Raw genomic sequence first — 20,922 nt, 5'->3', positions numbered from 1 at the left:
CATCCATAAGGCACTGCATTAGTAAAGTATATGTTTCCTGGCTTCTTTAGGTCACAAAAAGTTTTACTGAAATGTTGGTTTGTTAAACAAAGTCATAAGCTTACAATTAGAGTCAGTCAAATTGAAAAGAATGAAGAAATACAAGACACAAAGATTGAGATACATAATACAATCAAGAGGTCAATACAGCTTCAGAGGTCTCTGACAATCGGGGTAGTCTAAAGCAAGAAAACACATGGCATGGGGAATTCCTCTTAAAGCAGAACTTCACTCCCAATCAATATTTTCGCAGAATCATACTTACCTGAGCCAAGGATAGATGGATTCCAATAAGTAAATACTACATGAATCATTTGCCCTTAGTAAAGATGACTATGGCCAGAAATGCTAGGGGTTGTTTTTCATAGTTATTTCTCATCAAAATAAGGCATGGAGACAAGGATGGATGGATGAAGGCGTTTGCTATATACATTAGAAATGCTGTAGATTGTGTTTTTGTTTGTGGTGTTTGTATGAAAAAATAAATAAAAAATTTGTGAAAAATGGAAAAAAAGTTGAATTTGTAAGACTACATTTCAAACGGTTGCACAGAATAGAAGAGGCAGAAAAAGAAAAATAGGAAGAAGGACAGAGAGAAAAGATATGAAAGAACAAAAAGGAGAAGGGTGCCTAAGGTAAGGGGAAAGGTAAGAACAGGGAGGGCCACAGGGAGTGCCCGTTATTCTCTGTGTCACTTCTCCAAAGTTAGTAGCTCATTTCCAAGCTTTGGCCAATGCTTGCCTAGCTGCTGGGAATGAAAACTCAACCAGCTTCCATTCACTTAGTAAGATCTGAATCAGGTCCACGTAACAGAGCTTTCCAAGTTCACAAATGTGCCAAGCATGTTGTAGGCTAGTATCCAGAAGCGAGTGGCCATGGTATAGTGCCCGCCAAATGTGTTTGAAGGAACCTTCTTCTCTGCAGCCTCAAAAAGGGCGGCGGAGACACTTAGGTCAAATTTGGCTATATGATCTGGTGTCATATACCAGTGCAAGAGCACCTAATTTTAATTTTCTTGGACCAGTATGTTAAAGAGGCAGTTTACTGGCAATTTTTTATTCATGACCTTCAAATTAAAGCCATAAACGTGGCAGTATGCAACGCATACTAGCACATTAGGGGTGCAACGGATCACAGTTGATCCGAACGGGTGGGTCACCCCCTTCGGATCGGAACACACTGTGATCCGCGGATTGCCGCGGCTCTGGAGCTAGGCCGAAGCCTCGGCCTTTCCTAATGTTATGGCCGCGGCTCTGGAGCTAGGCCGAAGCCGCGGCCTTTCCCAACAATATGGCCGCGGCTTCGGCCTACCTCCGTAGCCACGGCCATAACGCTAGAAAAGGCCGCGGCTTCGGCCTAGCTCTGGAGCCAAGGCCATCTTGGTACACCCGGCGGCAGTCCTCCTCTGTTTACACCCACAGAGGAGGAGCCTGCACTCCTGGGACACACGCTGGGAGAGTCTGTACTACCTAAGGGGGGGGGGTGTCTTGCCCCAAAGAGGGGGGAGTGTCTGTCGGTACTACCTGGAGGGGTGGGTCTCTGTACTGAGAGGAGGGGGGGTCTGCACCGAGGGGGTACTATAGTTGGTGGGGTGAACAGTGGGGGGGAGATGTGGATATTCCAGTGGGGGGATGTGGATATTCCGGTGGGGGGGGGGGGGAGATGTGTATATTACAGTGGGGGAGAGCCATCGTTCACGGCACAGGAATCTGAAGAAATTGCACGAGTGGCCTTTAGAGCACATGAGCCAATTATGTCATCAGCTGCATCTATACCAAATATCTCCTAAACCGTGCATTTATTATAGGCTTACCTATAGGTACTAGTAATGAATCGGTTTACTTCCTCTTTAAGAAAACATTTGAAGTGCCTGTCCAAATTTGATTACAATCTACCCATTCGAGTGTTTCACCTAAGAGTCGGTTCACACTGCAGCTGCAAGACTTCGGGGGCGACACTGCAAGTCGTCCTGAGGACGACTTCAGAGGCGATTTGCAAAACGACTTCTGTAGAGAAGTCAATGCAGGTCGCCCCCGAGCCGCCCCGAAGTCGTGTTGCCCCAGTGTGAACCGGGTCTTAACCTTGTTCCTGTCTATCTATGTATGGGAGTTCAGTTGGGCCTAGGAAATCAGTGATATGTACAGGGTTTAAACCATACCACCACAGTAGGGAACCTTAAGGCAGCGATTTTCAAAAACATGTTAAGTGTATTGGAAATTCTGTGCATTTCTGGCTACTTTAATATGGTATGCTGACAATGTAGGATAGGCTACACAAAGAGGCTACAGTGTCTAGATCAGTGATGGTCATATTAGAGAATAAAAGGTGAAATGTCCAGAGGGACATACAATAGATTAGCTTTCATTTGTTAGTGCTGCATGATGGGCATCAATGGTCTATTAGCATATGGATTATTGTAAGCACATTTCAGAATTTTTCTTCTAGCTGGCTTTCTTAGTCACTTTTTTCCTACCCAAATATATTATTGCCACCCTCATCTCCACAGAGACTTGCTAAACCTGTCGACTGCATACTCAAGAGTGAGAATAGCTTACCAGGGAAACAGGGTTGGTGGAGCTTGCCCAGGGTGGAGAGACATTCTCCAGATTGTCTGCTGCCAGCTCTCCAAGGATTCATTCAGTTCCTAGACTTTAGTGCTGGACCGCGGCCATCACTGACAACACTAAAGCTTGCCAGAGCCACAGTCACTCAGTGTACTCCAGACTGAAGTAGAGGTCTGGGGCACAGCGGGACATTTGAAGTGGATACAAAGAGTCATGATGATCTTTTTGTCCTAATATTATTATTTTCTTTAAACTCCACAGCAAACGGTATGCATAATTTGACACTTGACAGCCTACCACACCAAGCATTAAAACAATGATTTCTAAACAATACTCAATGCGGTGTCTATAGATTATACACATCATCTGTAAGAGGCACTCAAACTATTTAAACCCCCACAAACTCAGGATAATTGTCATATTACAGAGTAGAGTCTAGTGAGAACCTAACCAAGGCTCACTATATAGACAACTTCTATATAAAATTTCCCTCGTCACTGCGCCCATTAGCTGCATGAACAATACGTTTTAGTGTGGCTAGTGTGAACAAAGATATTCAGCAAGGCACAAGACATGCCTGCAAATTGTTATTTTCTTTGAGAAATCCCGCAAACAACTACTGGCAACCTCTAATACACTGGCACATTCAATTTTGGTCTAAAATACCAGGCAAAATACAAGGCTAAAATGTATAAATGTATATGCTCTTACCTTACAAAAGGTTTTTTAACTCTGCACAACCAACCTTGTGAATTAGGCAGGCCATAGAGAGTGCAATTTATTTTTCCCTGTACCAGGTATGAAATTTGCACGATTCTCCCATCAACACAGACAGTGCCGATAGGGGAATCCCTCCTGCCAAGCAATTGTTTGCTCTCCACCCCCACCGGGAGAAGACAGTTATTAATGCTAGCGGCTATAGCAGTCGCTAGCTCTAAATCACAAGTGAATACAGCAGGCTGTTGTGTTGTGCCCAAGTTGATCGATCGGTCAACTTGGTACATTCAGCCCAATTAACACATGGTTCAAATCTCGTCCAGTTCAGCAGGGACGGGCCGAGATTCGAACAGTCTGTGGCTAGCATTTTACAAACTGCACAGACAGGTAAGCGACTAGCTTAATTCCCGATTTAGCCATCCCCCTTCAGCCTTCTGGAACAGATCACAGATCCCAGAAGACTGCAAGACCATTTCCAAAGCACAGCACAGCACAGCTGGCACATGCACAGTGGGAGCAGGCTATGAAGACGCAAAGCCTTCATAGCCTTTCCCTTAAAGTGGTGGTAAACCCATTACAACCACTTTAACCACTTCAGCCCCTGGACCATTTTGCTGGTCAATGACTGGGCCACTGTTTGCGATTCGGCACTGCGTCGCTTTAACTGACAATTGCGCGGTCGTGCGACGTGGCTCCAAAGCAAAATTGGCGTCCTTTTTTTCCCACAAATAGAGCTTTCTTTTGGTGGTATTTGATCACCTCTGTGTTTTTTATTTTTAGCGCTATGAATAAAAATAGAATGACAATTTTGAAAAAAATAATATTTACTTTTTGCTGTAATAAATATCCCCCAAAAAATATAAAAAAAATATTTTTTTCCTCAGTTTAGGCGGATACGTATTCTTCTACATATTTTTCGTAAAATAAAAAAAATAAAAATTTACACACACAGCTCCTGGTTCTCGCTCTGTAACGAGCGATCGCAGGTGCCCGGCAGTGATCGCGCCCGCCGCTAGTGGCTGAAATGCGAAATCACGGAATATTACGCGATTTTGCGCAGCCGAGCCGACCTGCCGCCGTAAAACTGTGGCGGCCGGTCAGCAACTGGTTAACCTACAGGTAAGCCTAGATTAAGGCTTACCTGTAGGTGCAACAAATACCTCTCAAACCGAAAAGGTTTAGGAGATATTTGCAGAAAATGCCGGCATCGATGTCTACGGCTCATGCGCCGTAGACATCGGGCGCAGGTGCACTGAGCATGCCTTGCCTAACAGCGATCATCCCGTTAGTGGGGGCACCCACGCGCAACGTCATCGCTGCTCCGGCTAGTCACAGTCACTGGAGCAGCGCTACCCACAAGTCACTCCGGGTATCATGGCGGCAGCGGAGGTGGTCACCCAGGAACGCTGCAGGGGCTTCGATCTCGGGTAAGTACTACATAATGAGCTAGCATTCTATGCATACTAGCTCATTAAGCCTTTGCAGGATGTTTTTTTTTTTTTTTTTTTTTTTTTTTAGAGAGGGTTTACTTCCTCTTTAAGACACTAGTGCCTGGACCCAAAGCCCATTGAAGAATCTGTTTGGGTAAAGACAACGTTGAAATTCTGCACAGGCAAGTGTCCTTATATTAGAAGTCAGCAGCTACAGCATTTGGAGCAGACTTAAAGGGGTTGTAAAGACCTGCATGGTGGGCACCAGACTGCTCTCTTTGTTTCCCCTGTGCATTGTAAAATGTCTCTTTGTTAACCATGACACCGGCTTTGAACTGTTGGTATTCTGACTTCTGCACACCCTCTTATCATCATTGACACTTTAGATGTATGTAATGACATGTATGCACTCTCTGTTACAATAAAGTTGTTTGGGAAGGGGAAGAAAAGCTTCAAATAAATTCAGTGTGCCGCAACACTTTAATCAAAAATAAGTAAATAGTCCAAAGTCCCATACAACTGTGTATTACACGTATATCCAACGACTTCCAGAGAAAGAAGAAAAAAAATTATATTAAAATAGTGATGAAAATATATTATTGCATGAAGAGTGAAGACACAGGGTGTTTTGCGGAATATATTTTCATTACCATTTCAATAAAAAAATGTTTTTATTTATTATTACTTTGGTGTTGTGGAATTACTTTCCAGTGTTTGGCTGTGCATCACATATTTGATTTAATTTTATTAAGAGTGTATGCGAATTGCGTTGATTGCAATCATTATATAAAATTCTAGAAGCTGTTCCCCAATAAAGGCAGACAAAGGGTAAAGAACAAGTCACACTGAGGCTGATCTTTCCCCATTACTGAAGTACCATTCCTTGTTCTACACTCTGTGTTGCCTTAGTAGAGGCTAGAGCTGCACTATTAATCATTAAACTGCAATCTCAGTTCAACCCCCCCCCCCCCCCCCCCCCACACACTATTATAATCCGGCGTTTCCACGATTCATGTAACAAGTGCAGAGCAGTTCCCTGGCTCACAGCTGTGAAGAAAAAAAAAAAAGAAGAGCAGCCGAAAAAACATTGCTCAGTGCTGAAAGAGAGATAAAAAGAAACATTGCATCTTTCTGGTCATTTACAGATCAAAAAGGGCTGAATATCAGTCTGCAAATGAAATCAGTTTAACCACTTAAAGCGGAGGTTCACCCTAAAACAATTGTATACCAGGGCTCGACAAATCCTGGTAGCCATGGCGACTAGAAATAGTGTCCTGGCGACTTGGCTTGGAAGGTGGGCAAAAAAAGGTGGCGCCATCTGGTGGTGAGCCGTTGGTATTACAAGTTATTACCACCATATGTGAGCTGGCGCCGCCTGGTGGTGGCCGTTGGAATTACAAGTCAAGCATTACAAGTTAAACAGCAATTCTAATGTAATTTTTCACAATTTTTCACTGCCATCTTCTTCCCTCTAATTAGAACCCCCAAACATTATATATATTTTTTATCCCAACACCCTAGAGAATAAAATGGCGATCGCTGCAATACTTTCTGTCACGCCGTATTTGCGCAGCGGTCTTACAAGCGCACTTTTGTGAAAAAATTACACTTTTTTAAATAAAAAAATAAGATAACAGTAAAGTTATCCCCATTTTTTTTAATATTATGAAAGATAATGTTACGCCAAGTAAATTCATACCCAACATGTCAGGCTTCAAAATTGCGTCCGCTCGTGGAATGCCGACAAACTTTTACCCTTTAAAATCTTCATAGGTGACGTTTAAAAAAATCTACAGGTTGCATGTTTTGAGTTACAGAGGAGGTCTGGGGCTAGAATTATTGCTCTCGCTCTACCAATCGCGGCGATACCTCACATGTTTGGTTTGAACACCGTTTACATATGCGGGCGCTGCTCACGTATGTGTTCGCTTCTGCGCGCAAGCTCGTTGGGACGGGGTGTGTTTTCTGGCTCCTAACTTTTTCAGCTGGCTCCTAGATTCCAAGCAAATTTGTTAAACCCTGTTATATACCATTACATCCAGCATACTTCCGACATGTACAGTATGCTGGTATTTTTTTTTTTTTCGCTGTACATACCGTCTTATAGTTTTTTTTCACCCGGCTTCCGGGTTCTCACTACCGCCGGGAGTAGGCGTTCCTATGAAGAGGCGTAGATGATTGACGTGCGGATAAGGCGCGTCACGCGTTCCGAAATTAGCTGAACTGGGACTTGGCTCTATACATGCGCCTGCACAGTCAGCTCTACACAGCTCCTAGTCTGTGCGCAGGTGCCGTATAGCGCCGAGTCCCAGTTCGGCTATTTTCGAAATGAGTGATGCGCCTTATCCGCACGTCAATCATCTACGCCTCTTGATAGGAACGCCTGTTCACCGCGGGAGTGAGAACCCGGAAGCCGGGTGAAAAAACTATAAGACAGTATGTACAGCGAGAAAAAAAAAATACCAGCATACTGTAGATGTCGGAAGTATGCTGGATGTAATGGTATATAGATGTTTTTTAGGGTGAACCTCCGCTTTAAAATAGTCCACTGATTATGGTTATTTACAGGACTGAACCTTAACACACTAATGACTCATCACTCATCTATCTAAGCTATCTAGATTTTTACTAAGTCTTCAGTCTTAGTTAGGACATAATCCTCACAAATGCCAACTATCGAGACAGCTTTCACAGCGTGAGACAAACACTGGTCAGGAATTTTAATTTCATGCCAAAAAAATTAGTAATTGATGTACAACATGTTATTGGAAATTAACCTGGTACCTACCTTGGATGATATAATCCTGTTGTCCGCAAATTTCTGGGGAACATAATGGCCATGTTGAGGGAACCGGTTTGCAACATATACTGTCCGTGTTTCACTGTGATTCGGAGGGTCACATCCCTTATAGAATAGAAAAATATAAATTTTAGGCGTATGTTTAAAAGAAAAAAACATGATGAACCGTTTTAAAATGGAATGACAAGACTGTTGTAATTTTACAATTTATGTTCACAACTATTTTACACATCAGTTCAACAGCAAATTAAACAATACAATATCCTAAGCTAGAACCTTATGTAAATGAAAGAAGTTAAAGTGTAACTGCACCTTTAGTACAAGCGCAGTCCCCGCAGAGAAGATTTTTGCAAGGGAGGTCTGGGAGGGTTAGTCAATAACAGAGTAACTGCACTAGGCATGCAGTTACACATTTAAGAGACCACATAAGATATTGGTTTCTGTGGAGGCCATTGGATTCCAGGCGCAGGCTGTCTACAGAAGCCTGACTTTGCCCAAATCAACATTAAAGACGTGGAGCTACGTGACGTCACTCCCTCGGCATGCGAGCCGGAGCCACCTGTCATGGCACTCATTCGGGAAGAAACGACACGGGACATTTTATTTACAGCACATGCGCCGATGACGTAATCAGCGCACTGCAAAGTAAATATCTCCTAAATGGCGCATGTTTAGGAGATATTAAGTGTCTATAGGCAAGCCTTATTCTAGGCCTATCTATAGATACAAGTTCTAAAAAAATCCATTTAAATGGCTCTTAAGGTGCAGATACCCAATAACAAGTGCAAATCTTATCATATTAGTTCTTAGAATGCAATGTGTAAATAGTGCAAAAAAAAAACAAAAACAAAGTTCTGATTAAATATCATCTCCCAATTCATATATAGATTAAAAAATGAAAGTAGTTCTAAAGTCTAAACATTTGTTACCTTAATGCAATCCCTGCAGCAAGGTAAAAAACATTTAGATATCAGTCTCTACACCCCTTATACTTACCCAAGTCCTCACTCGATCCAGTGATGTGCCCATCTGCAGCGGCTCCGTTATCTCTCCTTGCTCTCACAGGCTTTGCTGAGGCAGCAGAAGACACTGGCTCCCATTGCTGTCAAATCCTGCGACAAGCAAGCGGGGGCAGGGCCGAGCTGTGCTGCCGGCATCTATGCCCGATCTAGCCCGCAGGAGTGCCACCATAGGAAGCGGCTTCCTATGATGGCACACAAAGAAGGAGGATTCTGGAGTTCAGGCGAGGGACCTGACAAGAGAAGGTTTGGGGCTGCTCCTTGTAGGTAGAACATGTTTGTTGTTATTAAAAAAAAAAAAAAAAATTACAATCACTGTAAATTAAATGACATGTAATTTAGCACCCTATATACCAACATGCACCAGTATGAACCTTATACTTTATAATTGTGCAAGAAAAATATTAGTGTAAAACAGTGCCTCTCTGTGTAGCCACACAACTTCATAAACAAGTGAATTAATAGCAAAGTGCCAAAGTTCACATAGCTGTGTTGCTGTAATATAATCAGGAGTTTCCTTCCGAAGAAAAAAAACACACACTATAGTGTCAAGGTGCGTCTTCCCCACAAATGTGATCACTCACCAGACAAAAATAGACCTATTAATATTGAAGCTAGTCATACAATTTTCTGATTTAAAAATGTCAACTATGTAGTGCAAGGGCCTGCCTGATTACATACAAATTGAGAGTGTTCAGGTTTGACCTCATATTATATCGTTTTGGAAAATCAAAAGGAAAAATTGTACAAGGAAATTGTATGGTCAGCCTAATGTTTTTGTGGATAATCTTCTAGTTTTATTCCACTCGATCCTCTCTAGCCTCAGATAGGGAGAATGACTGACTTCTTGTTTCACGCTATAGTAACCATGTGGGAAACAGACTAGGAAAAAACCTCAATTAACAATATTTATTAAAAAAGGCATTTTAAAACATGCAAGTGCGTACTCACAATATTCTCACAAATGGGCCTGCCGCACACCCAGCTTGTTATACTGCAAGAGTCGGTTCAACACGACTTCCAGCACGACTTTGGGAGGCAACTTGAACACGACTTGAGTATGAATCACAACGCGACCCACAACACGACTTGAAGTCGCCTCCAGGAAGAGGAACTCGATGCCAAATTTTAAATAAAAAAACGGCATGGGTTCCCCCTCTAGGAGCATACCAGGCCCTTAGGTCTGGTATAGATTTAAAGGAGAACCCCCTACGCCGAAAGAAACGGCGTGGGGGTACCCCCAAATCCATACCAGACCCTTATCCGAGCACGCAGACCGGCCGGTCAGGAAACGGGGTGGGGACGGGAGAGTGGCACCCCCCCCCTCCTGAGCCGTACCAGGCGGCATGCCCTCAACAAGCTTATCGAAATTTGGGAGCCCCCAGATCCCGGCCCCCCACCCTATGTGAATGAGTATGGGGTACATAGTACCCCTACCCATTCACCTGGTGGTAGAAAATTTTCAATAAAAAAAAACACTACACAGGTTTTTAAAGTAGTTTATTCGGCAGCTCCGGGAGTCTTTTCCAAAAATGTGTTTGTAAAATGATTGGCTTGTGACACAAAATCCTCTTCCGTGTCACAATTCCGTTTTAATTGCATATATTGTCCCTTTCATAGGCAATACAAGCAAATAGAGGCAATCTTCAAGAAGCATTGGCCCATTCTTATGCCATTATCATCATTTTTCCAGGATGGCATTTGTTTAATCAATTAACACCTTTGATCCAACACCTCCAGTGCTAGAGAGAACAAGGAATAAGGAATCCAAAGATATACTACCTTAGGTATAGACAGCTTTAACTATCAACATTTAGTAACCTATCTCAGAAGGGCTAGCTCTATTGTTATCATTGAGCAGCCATCGGAGTAGTAATTGCTAACATTATAATTTTCAGGAGAGGATACATGTGTAGGTATAATGCACGCAGTGGACAGTATGTCAATGGCACGATATATAATTAAATCCATCTCCCTTAATGCATTGACGTTCTAAGAAGATGCATATGTAAATTGTTAGCCGATCGGTACTGTGGCTGCAATAGAACTAAATTTCCCCATGTGGTTTTAAATATTTTGTTCGTATTAGTATTAATGAATTATAAAGTCAGACTACAAAATACCGTGATCCTCTGTGACCAGGTACGCCCCCTGAAGACATAATCCAACGAAACGTACGTCGGCGGTGGTACCTGGTCACGTGTCTGCCCACGCCTTCTCCGGCGCTTGAGAAACTAGCAGGGTCGGTGGAACGCATGCCGCCTACGAGACTCAGCCTAGTGACACCACAAAGCGATTTGTTATACGCCTGCAGCTCCAGTGCCGGGAGGCACATTTTAATGTAAGGAGCCACTTGGCATCTTTTATATTCATTTTAAATAAACAGTATTATGCTATGGGCTTTTTCTCTGTTTGTTCATACATCTTACCTGGACTCCGGGAGTGAGGCAATAGAAAAATTTCCAGTAATCCAACATGTGTATAGGCACAATCCTGTCAACGCTATATTTGACTTTCTTTTTCAGTAAAGTCAAATATTTGTGGTAAGCGCATCTTATATCTGAGCACTTTTGGGTGAAGACAGATTTTTGGAATGTATGGTGGAGGATCACCAACATCACCTTAAGCAAGATATACGGATTCATCATTGGATTCCACACTGATATTGGGACTTTATTTTATTATTTTTCTAGTGATCACTGGTTAATATTGCATCACCAGTTTATGTATTACCATCACATGTGTGTATTTGTTTTATATATTGGTAATTTTATTGGTAATAATTAATTAAGACATCTATAGTACAGTGATGAAAATAATTATTTGAACACCCTGCTATTTTGCAAGTTCTCCCACTTGGAAATCATGGAGGGGTCTGAAATTGTTATCGTAGGTGCATGTCCACTGTGAGAGACATAATCAAAAAAAAAAAAAATCCAGAAATCACAATGTATGATTTTTTTAACTATTTATTTGTATGATACAGCTGCAAATGAGTATTTGAACACCTGAGAAAATCAATGTTAATATTTGGTACAGTAGCCTTTGTTTGCAATTACAGAGGTCAAAAGTTTCTTGTAGTTTTTCACCAGGTTTTCACACACTGGAGGAGGGATTTTGGCCCACTCCTCCACACAGATCTTCTCTAGATCAGTCAGGTTTCTGGGCTGTCGCTGAGAAACACAGAGTTTGAGCTCCCTCCAAAGATTCTCTATTGGGTTTAGGTCTGGAGACTGGCTAGGCCACGCCAGAACCTTGATATGCTTCTTACAGAGCCACTCCTTGGTTATCCTGGCTGTGTGCTTCCGGTCATTGTCATGTTGGAAGACCCAGCCTCGACCCATCTTCAAAGCTCTAACTGAGGGAAGGAGGTTGTTGCCCAAAATCTCGTAATACATGGCCCCGGTCATCCTCTCCTTAATACAGTGCAGTCGCCCTGTCCCATGTGCAGAAAAACACCCCCAAAGCATGATGCTACCACCCCCATGCTTCACAGTAGGGATGGTGTTCTTGGCATGGTACTCATCATTCTTCTTCCTCCAAACACGGTTAGTGGAATTATGACCAAAAAGTTATATTTTGGTCTCATCTGACCACATGACTTTCTCCCATGACTCCTCTGGATCATCCAAATGGTCATTGGAAAACTTAAGACGGGCCTTGACATGTGCTGGTTTAAGCAGGGGAACCTTCCGTGCCATGCATGATTTCAAACCATGACGTCTTAGTGTATTACCAACAGTAACCTTGGAAACGGTGGTCCCAGCTCTTTTCAGGTCATTGACCACCTCCCATGTAGTCCTGGGCTGATTTCTCACCTTTCTTAGGATCATTGAGACCCCACGAGGTGAGATTTTGCATGGAGCCCCAGTCCGAGGGAGATTGACAGTCATGTTTAGCTTCTTCCATTTTCTAATGATTGCTCCAACAGTGGACCTTTTTTCACCAAGCTGCTTGGCAATTTCCCCGTAGCCCTTTCCAGCCTTGTGGAGGTGTACAATTTTGTCTCTAGTGTCTTTGGACAGCTCTTTGGTCTTGGCCATGTTAGTAGTTGGATTCTTACTGATTGTATGGGGTGGACAGGTGTCTTTATGCAGCTAATGACCTCAAACAGGTGCATCTAATTTAGGATAATAAATGGAGTGGAGGTGGACATTTTAAAGGCAGACTAACAGGTCTTTGAGGGACAGAATTCTAGCTGATAGACAGGTGTTCAAATACTTATTTGCAGCTGTATCATACAAATAAATAGTTAAAAAATCATAAATTGTGATTTCTGGAATTTTTTTTTTTTATTATGTCTCTCACAGTGGACATTCACCTACGATAACAATTTCAGACCCCTCCATGATTTCCAAGTGGGAGAACTTGCAAAATAGCAGGGTGTTCAAATACTTATTTTCCTCACTGTATATACCACTATAGTTAGCGCCCTCCACAAACACTTTTTACAATATATGGTTTATACCTAATCTAGAGGAGCAGTTTAGACACTATTTTTATATTTTGTATATTGGCGCTGATTCTTCACAATTTACTAAACTGGTATATGGCTAGCTTAAAATAGAAGTATATTTGTTTTTTTGCATAATCATACTTACCTAGGTGGATTCTGCATCTGTCCCCCGCTGTCCCCCTTCACTTATAACCGAGCCACCGAACACTGCCGATGGCTCAGTTCTCTCACAGCTCTCTGAGGAGAGATGAGGACAGTCAGTCAGCATCTCTTCTGCTCTGCTCCTCCACTTAATGGAGTGCTGAGCTGTAAAGGGGCGGGGGGCGGCCATCTCTAACTCGCTGAGACGCCGAGACTGCCATCAATCCAGGCACCTGGCGGATCCAGACTTCCTAAGTCGGGATGACGTGCTGCCTTGACTGATCCTCAGCAGAGAGCAGACTTCAGACCACTCTTTGCGGAAAACGGGTCACAGGAGTGCAAAACTAATTTGCACTCCTGTGACCCTTAGAAGCCCAGACTAAAAAGCTCAGGCTGGACTTCTCCTTTAAGCTGTGTGGTCCATTTTGCAATTTCTGTGACTTTCATTTGGAAATCAACCAGTCAATAATACAAATGTTTTGAAATAAGCAAGCCACAGCATCCTTCCTGCACAAATATCATGCACACTTAAAGGTAAAATTACGCTGCTGCAATCCGATATTGATCTGCGATTATGTAGTACAGTTTTGATACTACTTTGAAGTGGCTTGCATATGGAGACAAAATAGCTGGAATCGCACCAAAGTAGTACAGAAACTTTTTCCAAAGTTGCACTAATGTGAATGGGCACCATTGAAAACAATGACTTCCATCGTCATGTGATTCTGTACGACTCAAATCGCATCCGAAATCGTACTAGTGTGAACGAAGCCTTAGGCCTCATGCACACTGGATGTTAAAATGACGTTCTAAAAATGCCAGTAGCTTTGCAGTGAGTTTTTCAACTTTTTTCAATGTTTTTGCATTTAGTGGTTTTTTTTTCGTGAAGAAAACGCTTTTTTTCCTTTTTCAATGGACCAAAAACGTTAAAAAACGCCAGCGAGTTCAAGTTTTTGAGCATTTATCAACATTTATCAACGTTTATCATCGTTAGAGTGCTCTTACAGCTGAAAAACGTCTCTCAGAACCCAGTAGTTTTTTTTTTTTTTTTTTTTTTACTGCTCAAAACTGCTAACAGCATTATCCTGGACACATAGGATAACATGATGAAGAGTTTAATGACTGTATAAAAAAACATTTACTGCCAAAAACAGCTGCTGTAAAAACGTCCAGTGTGCATGAGGCCTTAAAGTGAAGCCCCACTTTTTCCTATTTTTTTTTTTTTTTTCCCCCCTTCCCTCCAGCGCGATCACACAGACTGGGTTCACAGTACTCCAGGCATAAGCAGTGCTCACACATCCTTACATAAGTGACTAGTACAGGGAAAATATTTGCCCCCTGCCACCACTGGAATAAAAAGAGGAAGCTGCCAAAAAGCATCGCCGGCCTGACTAGAAGACTGCAGGAAAGGGATATGTATCGATTTTGTCCTTCTTAGATACTTGGGGGGATGGGAGGCTGGTTAAATGCCCAATTCCTCTTAAGTGGGACTTCAAGCAAACATAGAACACTGCATTCAAGTTCAGTTATGTATTCATTAGATCAATAATGGTATTTTAAATAAGGCCAATATAAGTGCCTGAAATATGCATTCAAGTCATCTTCCCACAATCTAATATGCAGCAAAAAGAGCATTAAAGAGTAGTAGACAATCGGGTCCTACTGCACTGTACAATGCTGTAAATATAAAATGACTGCAGACATTGCAGAGAGGAGAGGATGCCGTTTAGGCAGGTGAAAGGGGGAGGAAAACACTAGGAACAACTCAACAGTGAGATCATGCTCATCCACAGTCCAATGAGCAGGCACAGGGGCTAGAAAGCTACAAAAGAAGAAAGCAGCGTCACCCTCCAATCTAAGCAGTCAGGCAGCAATGTGCAAATCCCAAGAGTGCCAGACTTTGCAGGAGAAGAGACTAGCATTCATTCCCTGGTATCTAAATCAACAGTGAGATCTGCCCACCACACCCAACACACACAGCTCATACCTCACCTACAAAATGCCTTAGGGCTTATTCACACCATATGCATGGCTCTGTGCTGGACAGCCTGGCCCAAATCACAGACAAGGCAATTTTCTCTCGAGTGTTATCAGTTCAGATCACACCTCTGTGCTGCAACAGTTTGCCCAAAACAACAGGGAACATGCTCTCAATTTTTGTCAAACTAAGGTTGGGATAAACAGCATACAAATAAACATGAAAAAAAAAAAAACACTGCATGAAAAGAAGAGAATGTATAGTCATAATAACTGACCACATAATCTCTGGGCATACACCTTTATTTTTTACATTCTTCAGGGAAAACCTTGTGCACTCCCTTTTAGTACTAAAAAAGTGTGAGGGGGTCAGTTAAATCATTTAATTTATATCCAGTAAGGAGATCACGTGTGACATACTTACTGGTAAACCGACAGAGATTGCACAATCATATTTTAAAGCAGAGGTTCACACAAAAGTGAACCTCCGCTTTTTGGATCCCTCCCTCCCCCCTCCGGTGTCACATTTGGCATCTTTCAGGGGAGGGGGCTGCAGATACCTGTCCGAGACAGGTATTTGCACCACTTCCGGGTTCTGCCTCGTCACGTCAACCCCCCCCCCCCTCTGTCTTCTGGGAAACACTGTTCCCAGGAGAGAGCGGGGACCAGTGAAAGCGCGCCGCGATCCTTGCGCATGTGCAGTAGGGAATCGGGCAGTGAAGCCGCAAAGCTTCACTGCCCGATTCCCTCACCGAGGATGGCGGCGGAAGCAGCCGAGGAGCGAGCGATTGCTCAGCCTCGTCTGCTGACATTGCGGGCACTCTGGACAGGCAAGTGTTCATTTTTTAAAAGTCAGCAGCTGCAGTATTTGTAGCTGCTGGCTTAAAAAAAAAAAAAAAAATGGGTGGACCTCCGCTTTAAGGAATATGTAAATCCAACACGTCATATTCTTGCTATGTCCTGCTGTATCATGTCCTGTTTGAATTGCTTCCTTTGTGTGAAGTCCCTGGGGACACCAATTCTGGTGATGGGAGGGTCACAAAGAAATTCCCCCTAATTTGCAGGGATTACCTCTCACTTCCTGGTTTGGATATGGGACAGGAAGTGAAGGGAAAACTCCCTAATGGGAAAAAAAACAAAAAAAAACAACAACACACACATAAACGTCCATTACTCTATCCAAAATGGGGGTGGGGAATAAAAAAGGGAGGTTTTGCCTATAGTTCTACTTTAATATAAAAAAGCACTCATACAAAAAAAAATTATAATTCACCACAAAGTGACATGTTAGATTGAAATATAAGGCAAATACAACCCACCTGTTAGCATGTCCCGTCAAGTGACAGAGCACTAGGAACATACTGTAAGTGCCAATGTATTTCAATGGTGGAATAAATTAACCACTTGGTTTTATACCCTTAATGACCAGGCCATTAATTGCTATTCAGCACTGCGCTACTTTAACTGGCAACACAGCACAAATGTATATACATTTTTTCACAAAATAGGTGGTATTTTGGATTAGTTTTTTGCAATATAAATGAAAAAATAGCAACTGTGCATTACATGCAATACAGATAGTCTACTTTCATTCAGCCATTTCTTACTGCTGCAATAGCAAAAATAATGGAACATTTCCACAGTAGATATAACCTTAGCGAAGACCAAATGAATTGGATCATAAATTATAAATAGACTATCATATTGCTGGATAAAAATATTTCATTTGATTAAACGCAATTCTCATTTCTCCATTTTCCTAATCTTCACCTCACTTCTGATTCTGCGACAGAATAAACGCCAATATTACTTTACAATTTGTTTAAAACCACGAAAAGAAATTTCCAGGAGGAATGTTCAGATTTGTCACCAATATACAGCACTGTGCAGAAGTTTTAAGGTTCACGCACAAGAGGTTATGCAGAGTTTTCCAGCACCTGGGGAGCTGCAAGTGCTGAATACAAACAAATGGCTGTAAACGGCCATACTTTTGGAAACATTGATGCTTTCTTGCAGAGTTTTCCTGAGCATGCACATCTGATGAAACTTGCACATTGGGGAAATACGCTCAAAGTGGTAATGCAAGGACGTATGTGTGACATACTCGTGGCCATCTTGGAAACTGGTGTTTGGAACCCTTCTCTAACATATTGTAGATGCTTAACAATTGCTGGTTTTGCGTACGTGAAATGAATTAACTTAAAAAAACTAGCAGTCATATTTCTAGTAAGCTCCTGCCTATACACTCAGGTGGCTGCGATTGAATTCCAGCTTCTTCTGTTTACACCCCTGCACTCAATTTTAGAGGGACTATATTTCTGTCACTGAACCATTTCTACTCTACTCTTCTACTCTAATGCCACGTACACATGATCGGGATTTTCCGTCAGAAAAACCTTGGATGGTTTTTCTGACGGAATTCCGCTCAAGCTTGGCTTTGCATACACTTGGTCACACAAAAGGTCTCTGAACTTTCGACCATCAAGAATGCAGCGACACACAACACTACGATGAGCCATTGTATAGAATTGATATGCAGATTATGGAATTATTTTCTTCTTCTTTAGGGATTTACTTTTATTCACACTATTTTATGGTATGCTACATTACCAAAAGTATTGGTACGCCTGCCTATACATACACATGAACTTTATTGGCATCCCAGTCTTAGTCCGTAGGATTTAATATTGAGTTGGCCCACCCTTTGCAGCTAAAACTCTTCTGGGAAGGCTGCCCACAAGGTTTAGGAGTGTGTTTATGGGAATGTTTGACCATTCTTCCAGATTTGTGAGGTCAGGCACTGATGTGGATGCAAAGGACTGGCTTGCAGTTTCCACTCTAATTCATCCCAAAAGGTGTTCCATCGGGTTGAGGTCAGGACTTTGGTCACTGGTTCAAATCATTTGGTGGAGGGGGTGGGGGGTGGTGGAGGTTTGAAAGTACAGCAGCGTACTGCCATTTACCTGCACAGCCATCTGTACAGGGCAGCTGCATCTCCTTGGGAAATTGTAGAAAATGCTGCAAAATGAGGATGGTCCTGGTCCCAATGCATTGTGCCCAGTTTGAGACAAAATGCAAATCGCAGGGCCTGCCAAACAGACTGCCACAAATATGGTGACTCATTCGCTATTTTGCTTAATTGTTCATATTTGCCATTTTCAGCCTTGGCTACTGTTCAATTCTGCAGGCAGAATTTCTGCCAGTGCATGCTGCTGTCACATGTGATTAAGTAAGCAGTAAGGCTACAAGTCTGATTATATTATGCTTTGAAAGCTCATAAGATGGCACATGCAAATACTGCAGTTCATATCGTCTTCACTATTGTAAACAGGTGCTTGTTGTATCTGAAGTGTCAGATTTTTTTTTTTTTTTTTTAATTTGAAATCCCCAGGATTGATTTTCAAAAAACACAACCCAAGGCCTCACCCACTTGAAGTATAAGTCTTTATGTAGGATCTTACTGGCAGCAAGATCCTGCATAACATCAAGGTACGCACATAACCTGTGTGCTAAAATCTATGTGAATACAGTATAAGTGTATGCTATTACTACTCAGGGCCGACATGTAAATATCAACGTGTAGTTAGTTAGCAGCACCTCTCAATGCAACAAGGAAGGATATTGATAAAATCATATCTTATATGAGGCAGATCTTTCTAGTCTAGTCTAGTCACTATGCACAGATACAGAGGCACAAACATTCCATGCCTTCTACTGCTCAAACCTGATATTTGTTGATACAAAAGTCAAATGTCCAATAGATAAGCCATAGTAAACCTGCACTGAAAGGAATATGTGGGCTGCCATTGCTGAAAATGCAAGATACCTGGTTGGCTGCCATGAGAATTCTCAGGGTTTAAAATGGTCTGAGCCACTGAAGCTGCAACAAGTTTTCAGCCCAATGCCAAAACTCCCAACTACTCCAGGTCACTAACTAAATTAGAGCTGCACCATTCTGGCTAAAATGAGCAGCGCAACATCGTTCACATTATAAAAATAAAAATAGTTTAGTTTTTTTTTTTATTATTCATTGAAGTGTATTTTTTCCCCAAAAAAATTGCATTTGAAAGATCGCTTTGCAAATACAGCGAGACATAAAATAATGCAACAACCGTAATTTTATTCTCTAGGGCAGGGGTGCACAACCAGTGGCCCGGGGAGCCCTCTGATGTGGCCCGCAACCTCCTGCTCTGGGATAAAATAGAATAGAGTACTGTTATTAAAGGTCAGGTTTATTAATAAAATCCCAGTGTTTATAAGGGGCATAGCTGTTCTGCAGTGGTTACCAGGCTGCTTTCAAACTGATCCGCAGGTGCAGAGCAGAGTACATGTGGGTTACCTGCACTGAGCCACAGACTTCTGTCATTACCTGCAGGTTTGGTGAGCTTTCTGAAAGTGCAACAGACTTCTATTATATTCTGCAGGTTTGGTGCAAAGTGCAGGAAAGCCAAAAGGTACACTGCGTTGCCCCAGAGGTGCGGGTAAACTGCAGCGCATCAGTGTGAAAGCAGCCTTGGGCCCCTTTCACATGGTCAGTCTGTAAAGTGGGCTGTATCAGTGTCTGCTCTGCATATAAAAAAATAAAATAAATGTATTAAAAAAAAAAAAACGTATAAAGTGCTTTAGCTGATGTCCAATTAAACTTTCTGTTAAAACTGCCAAAATACATTTAAAAAAGGTAAAAAAAAAAAAAAAAAACAGTCCCTGCCAGCATGTTGCATACTTCTCTGCAGAGAGACTAACACCACAGCACCCCCTGCCCAGAGCTAGGGATCTGCAAATCAGCAGAGCTTATGCTCAGTGTCTGGAAAACATGAGTCAAAAGTGAAAGTACACCAACAGGAAACCGACATCTACCCAGGACATCTACTTCACCCCTTCAGCTATCAAGTAAGAAGGTAAGAAAGCTGCCGCTCCAGGTGAGCTCACTAGGGTAATTGATGTCCACTCAGAAGCAGATGGGTGCTGGCAATGCACTGGATGTGCAAAAAACGACAAGGATATGGACAGCCGCACTCCAGTAACTTGAAAAAGACGTGCCCTTTATTGGGTACAGGAAAAAATACACTACAGGTATCAGCACACAGTGGGATAAACAGCTGACGCGTTTCGCATTGAGTGTCAATGCTTAATCATAGATATCAAAATGAACTCCAAATGTTCAAATAACATCCAACTGCGCATTGCATATTTGAGTCACATGACTTATTGTAAACATGGTAAAATCACACATTTTTTTTTTTCAGGCACCTTTTTTGCTATTGGCAAAATGTGGATAAGCCCATTTTCGGCAGCTGATAGATCGGTGCATGCCTACTAGAAAGGGTATATAGCAGTGTGCAGGGAGTTTAGCCAGACATTATGGATTCATGTATGCGTTTCAGTAAGGTACATATGAATCTGTTGCAGAATTGTTTCAAAGACGCAACACAATTGACTCCTTTATGGAGTATGGAGGGGGTCTTGGTAACCTACAGCTTCCTCAAAACCAAGTAATCACTTTCACAACAATAGCAACAGACAGTACGTGTTGCAAATAAGAACCATGTGAATTTGCTGTTCTCGTTGGTACCAACAATGAAAACGTTGCACAGGTTTCCTGATTTGGTGAAAGGCTTCTATGTCCTCACCTCCAGGAATGTATTACAAATGCCTTAGTATTAATGTATACGGGACGTTTTACAAGCTCTCCTGATTGATTCAACTTAACAGACAGTAACTGACGTTTAAAAACGTACATTTTGACGGGTTTATATGCCACGTTTTGAATTTTTTTTTT

At 42.2% G+C, this 20,922-nt stretch overlaps 1 protein-coding gene across 5 annotated transcripts in view; it reads right to left on the bottom strand.

The window, feature by feature from the left end:
- The window catches only part of ATP11B (ATPase phospholipid transporting 11B (putative)), a 187,072-nt gene that overhangs the window by 145,719 nt on the left and 20,431 nt on the right, over positions 1-20,922 (bottom strand). For all 5 annotated transcript variants that reach the window (XM_040349442.1, XM_040349439.1, XM_040349438.1 and 2 more), the window contains exon 2: positions 7,539-7,655. In XM_040349442.1, coding sequence (XP_040205376.1) covers positions 7,539-7,655 — 117 coding nt within the window. The remainder of the gene's footprint in view (positions 1-7,538; positions 7,656-20,922) is intronic.

Source organism: Rana temporaria, chromosome 4 (assembly GCF_905171775.1).
Source record: "Rana temporaria chromosome 4, aRanTem1.1, whole genome shotgun sequence".
Taxonomy (NCBI): Eukaryota; Metazoa; Chordata; class Amphibia; order Anura; family Ranidae; genus Rana; species Rana temporaria.
The sequence above is the reverse complement of the archived record's forward strand: the minus strand, read 5'-3'. Positions and strand labels throughout refer to the sequence as shown.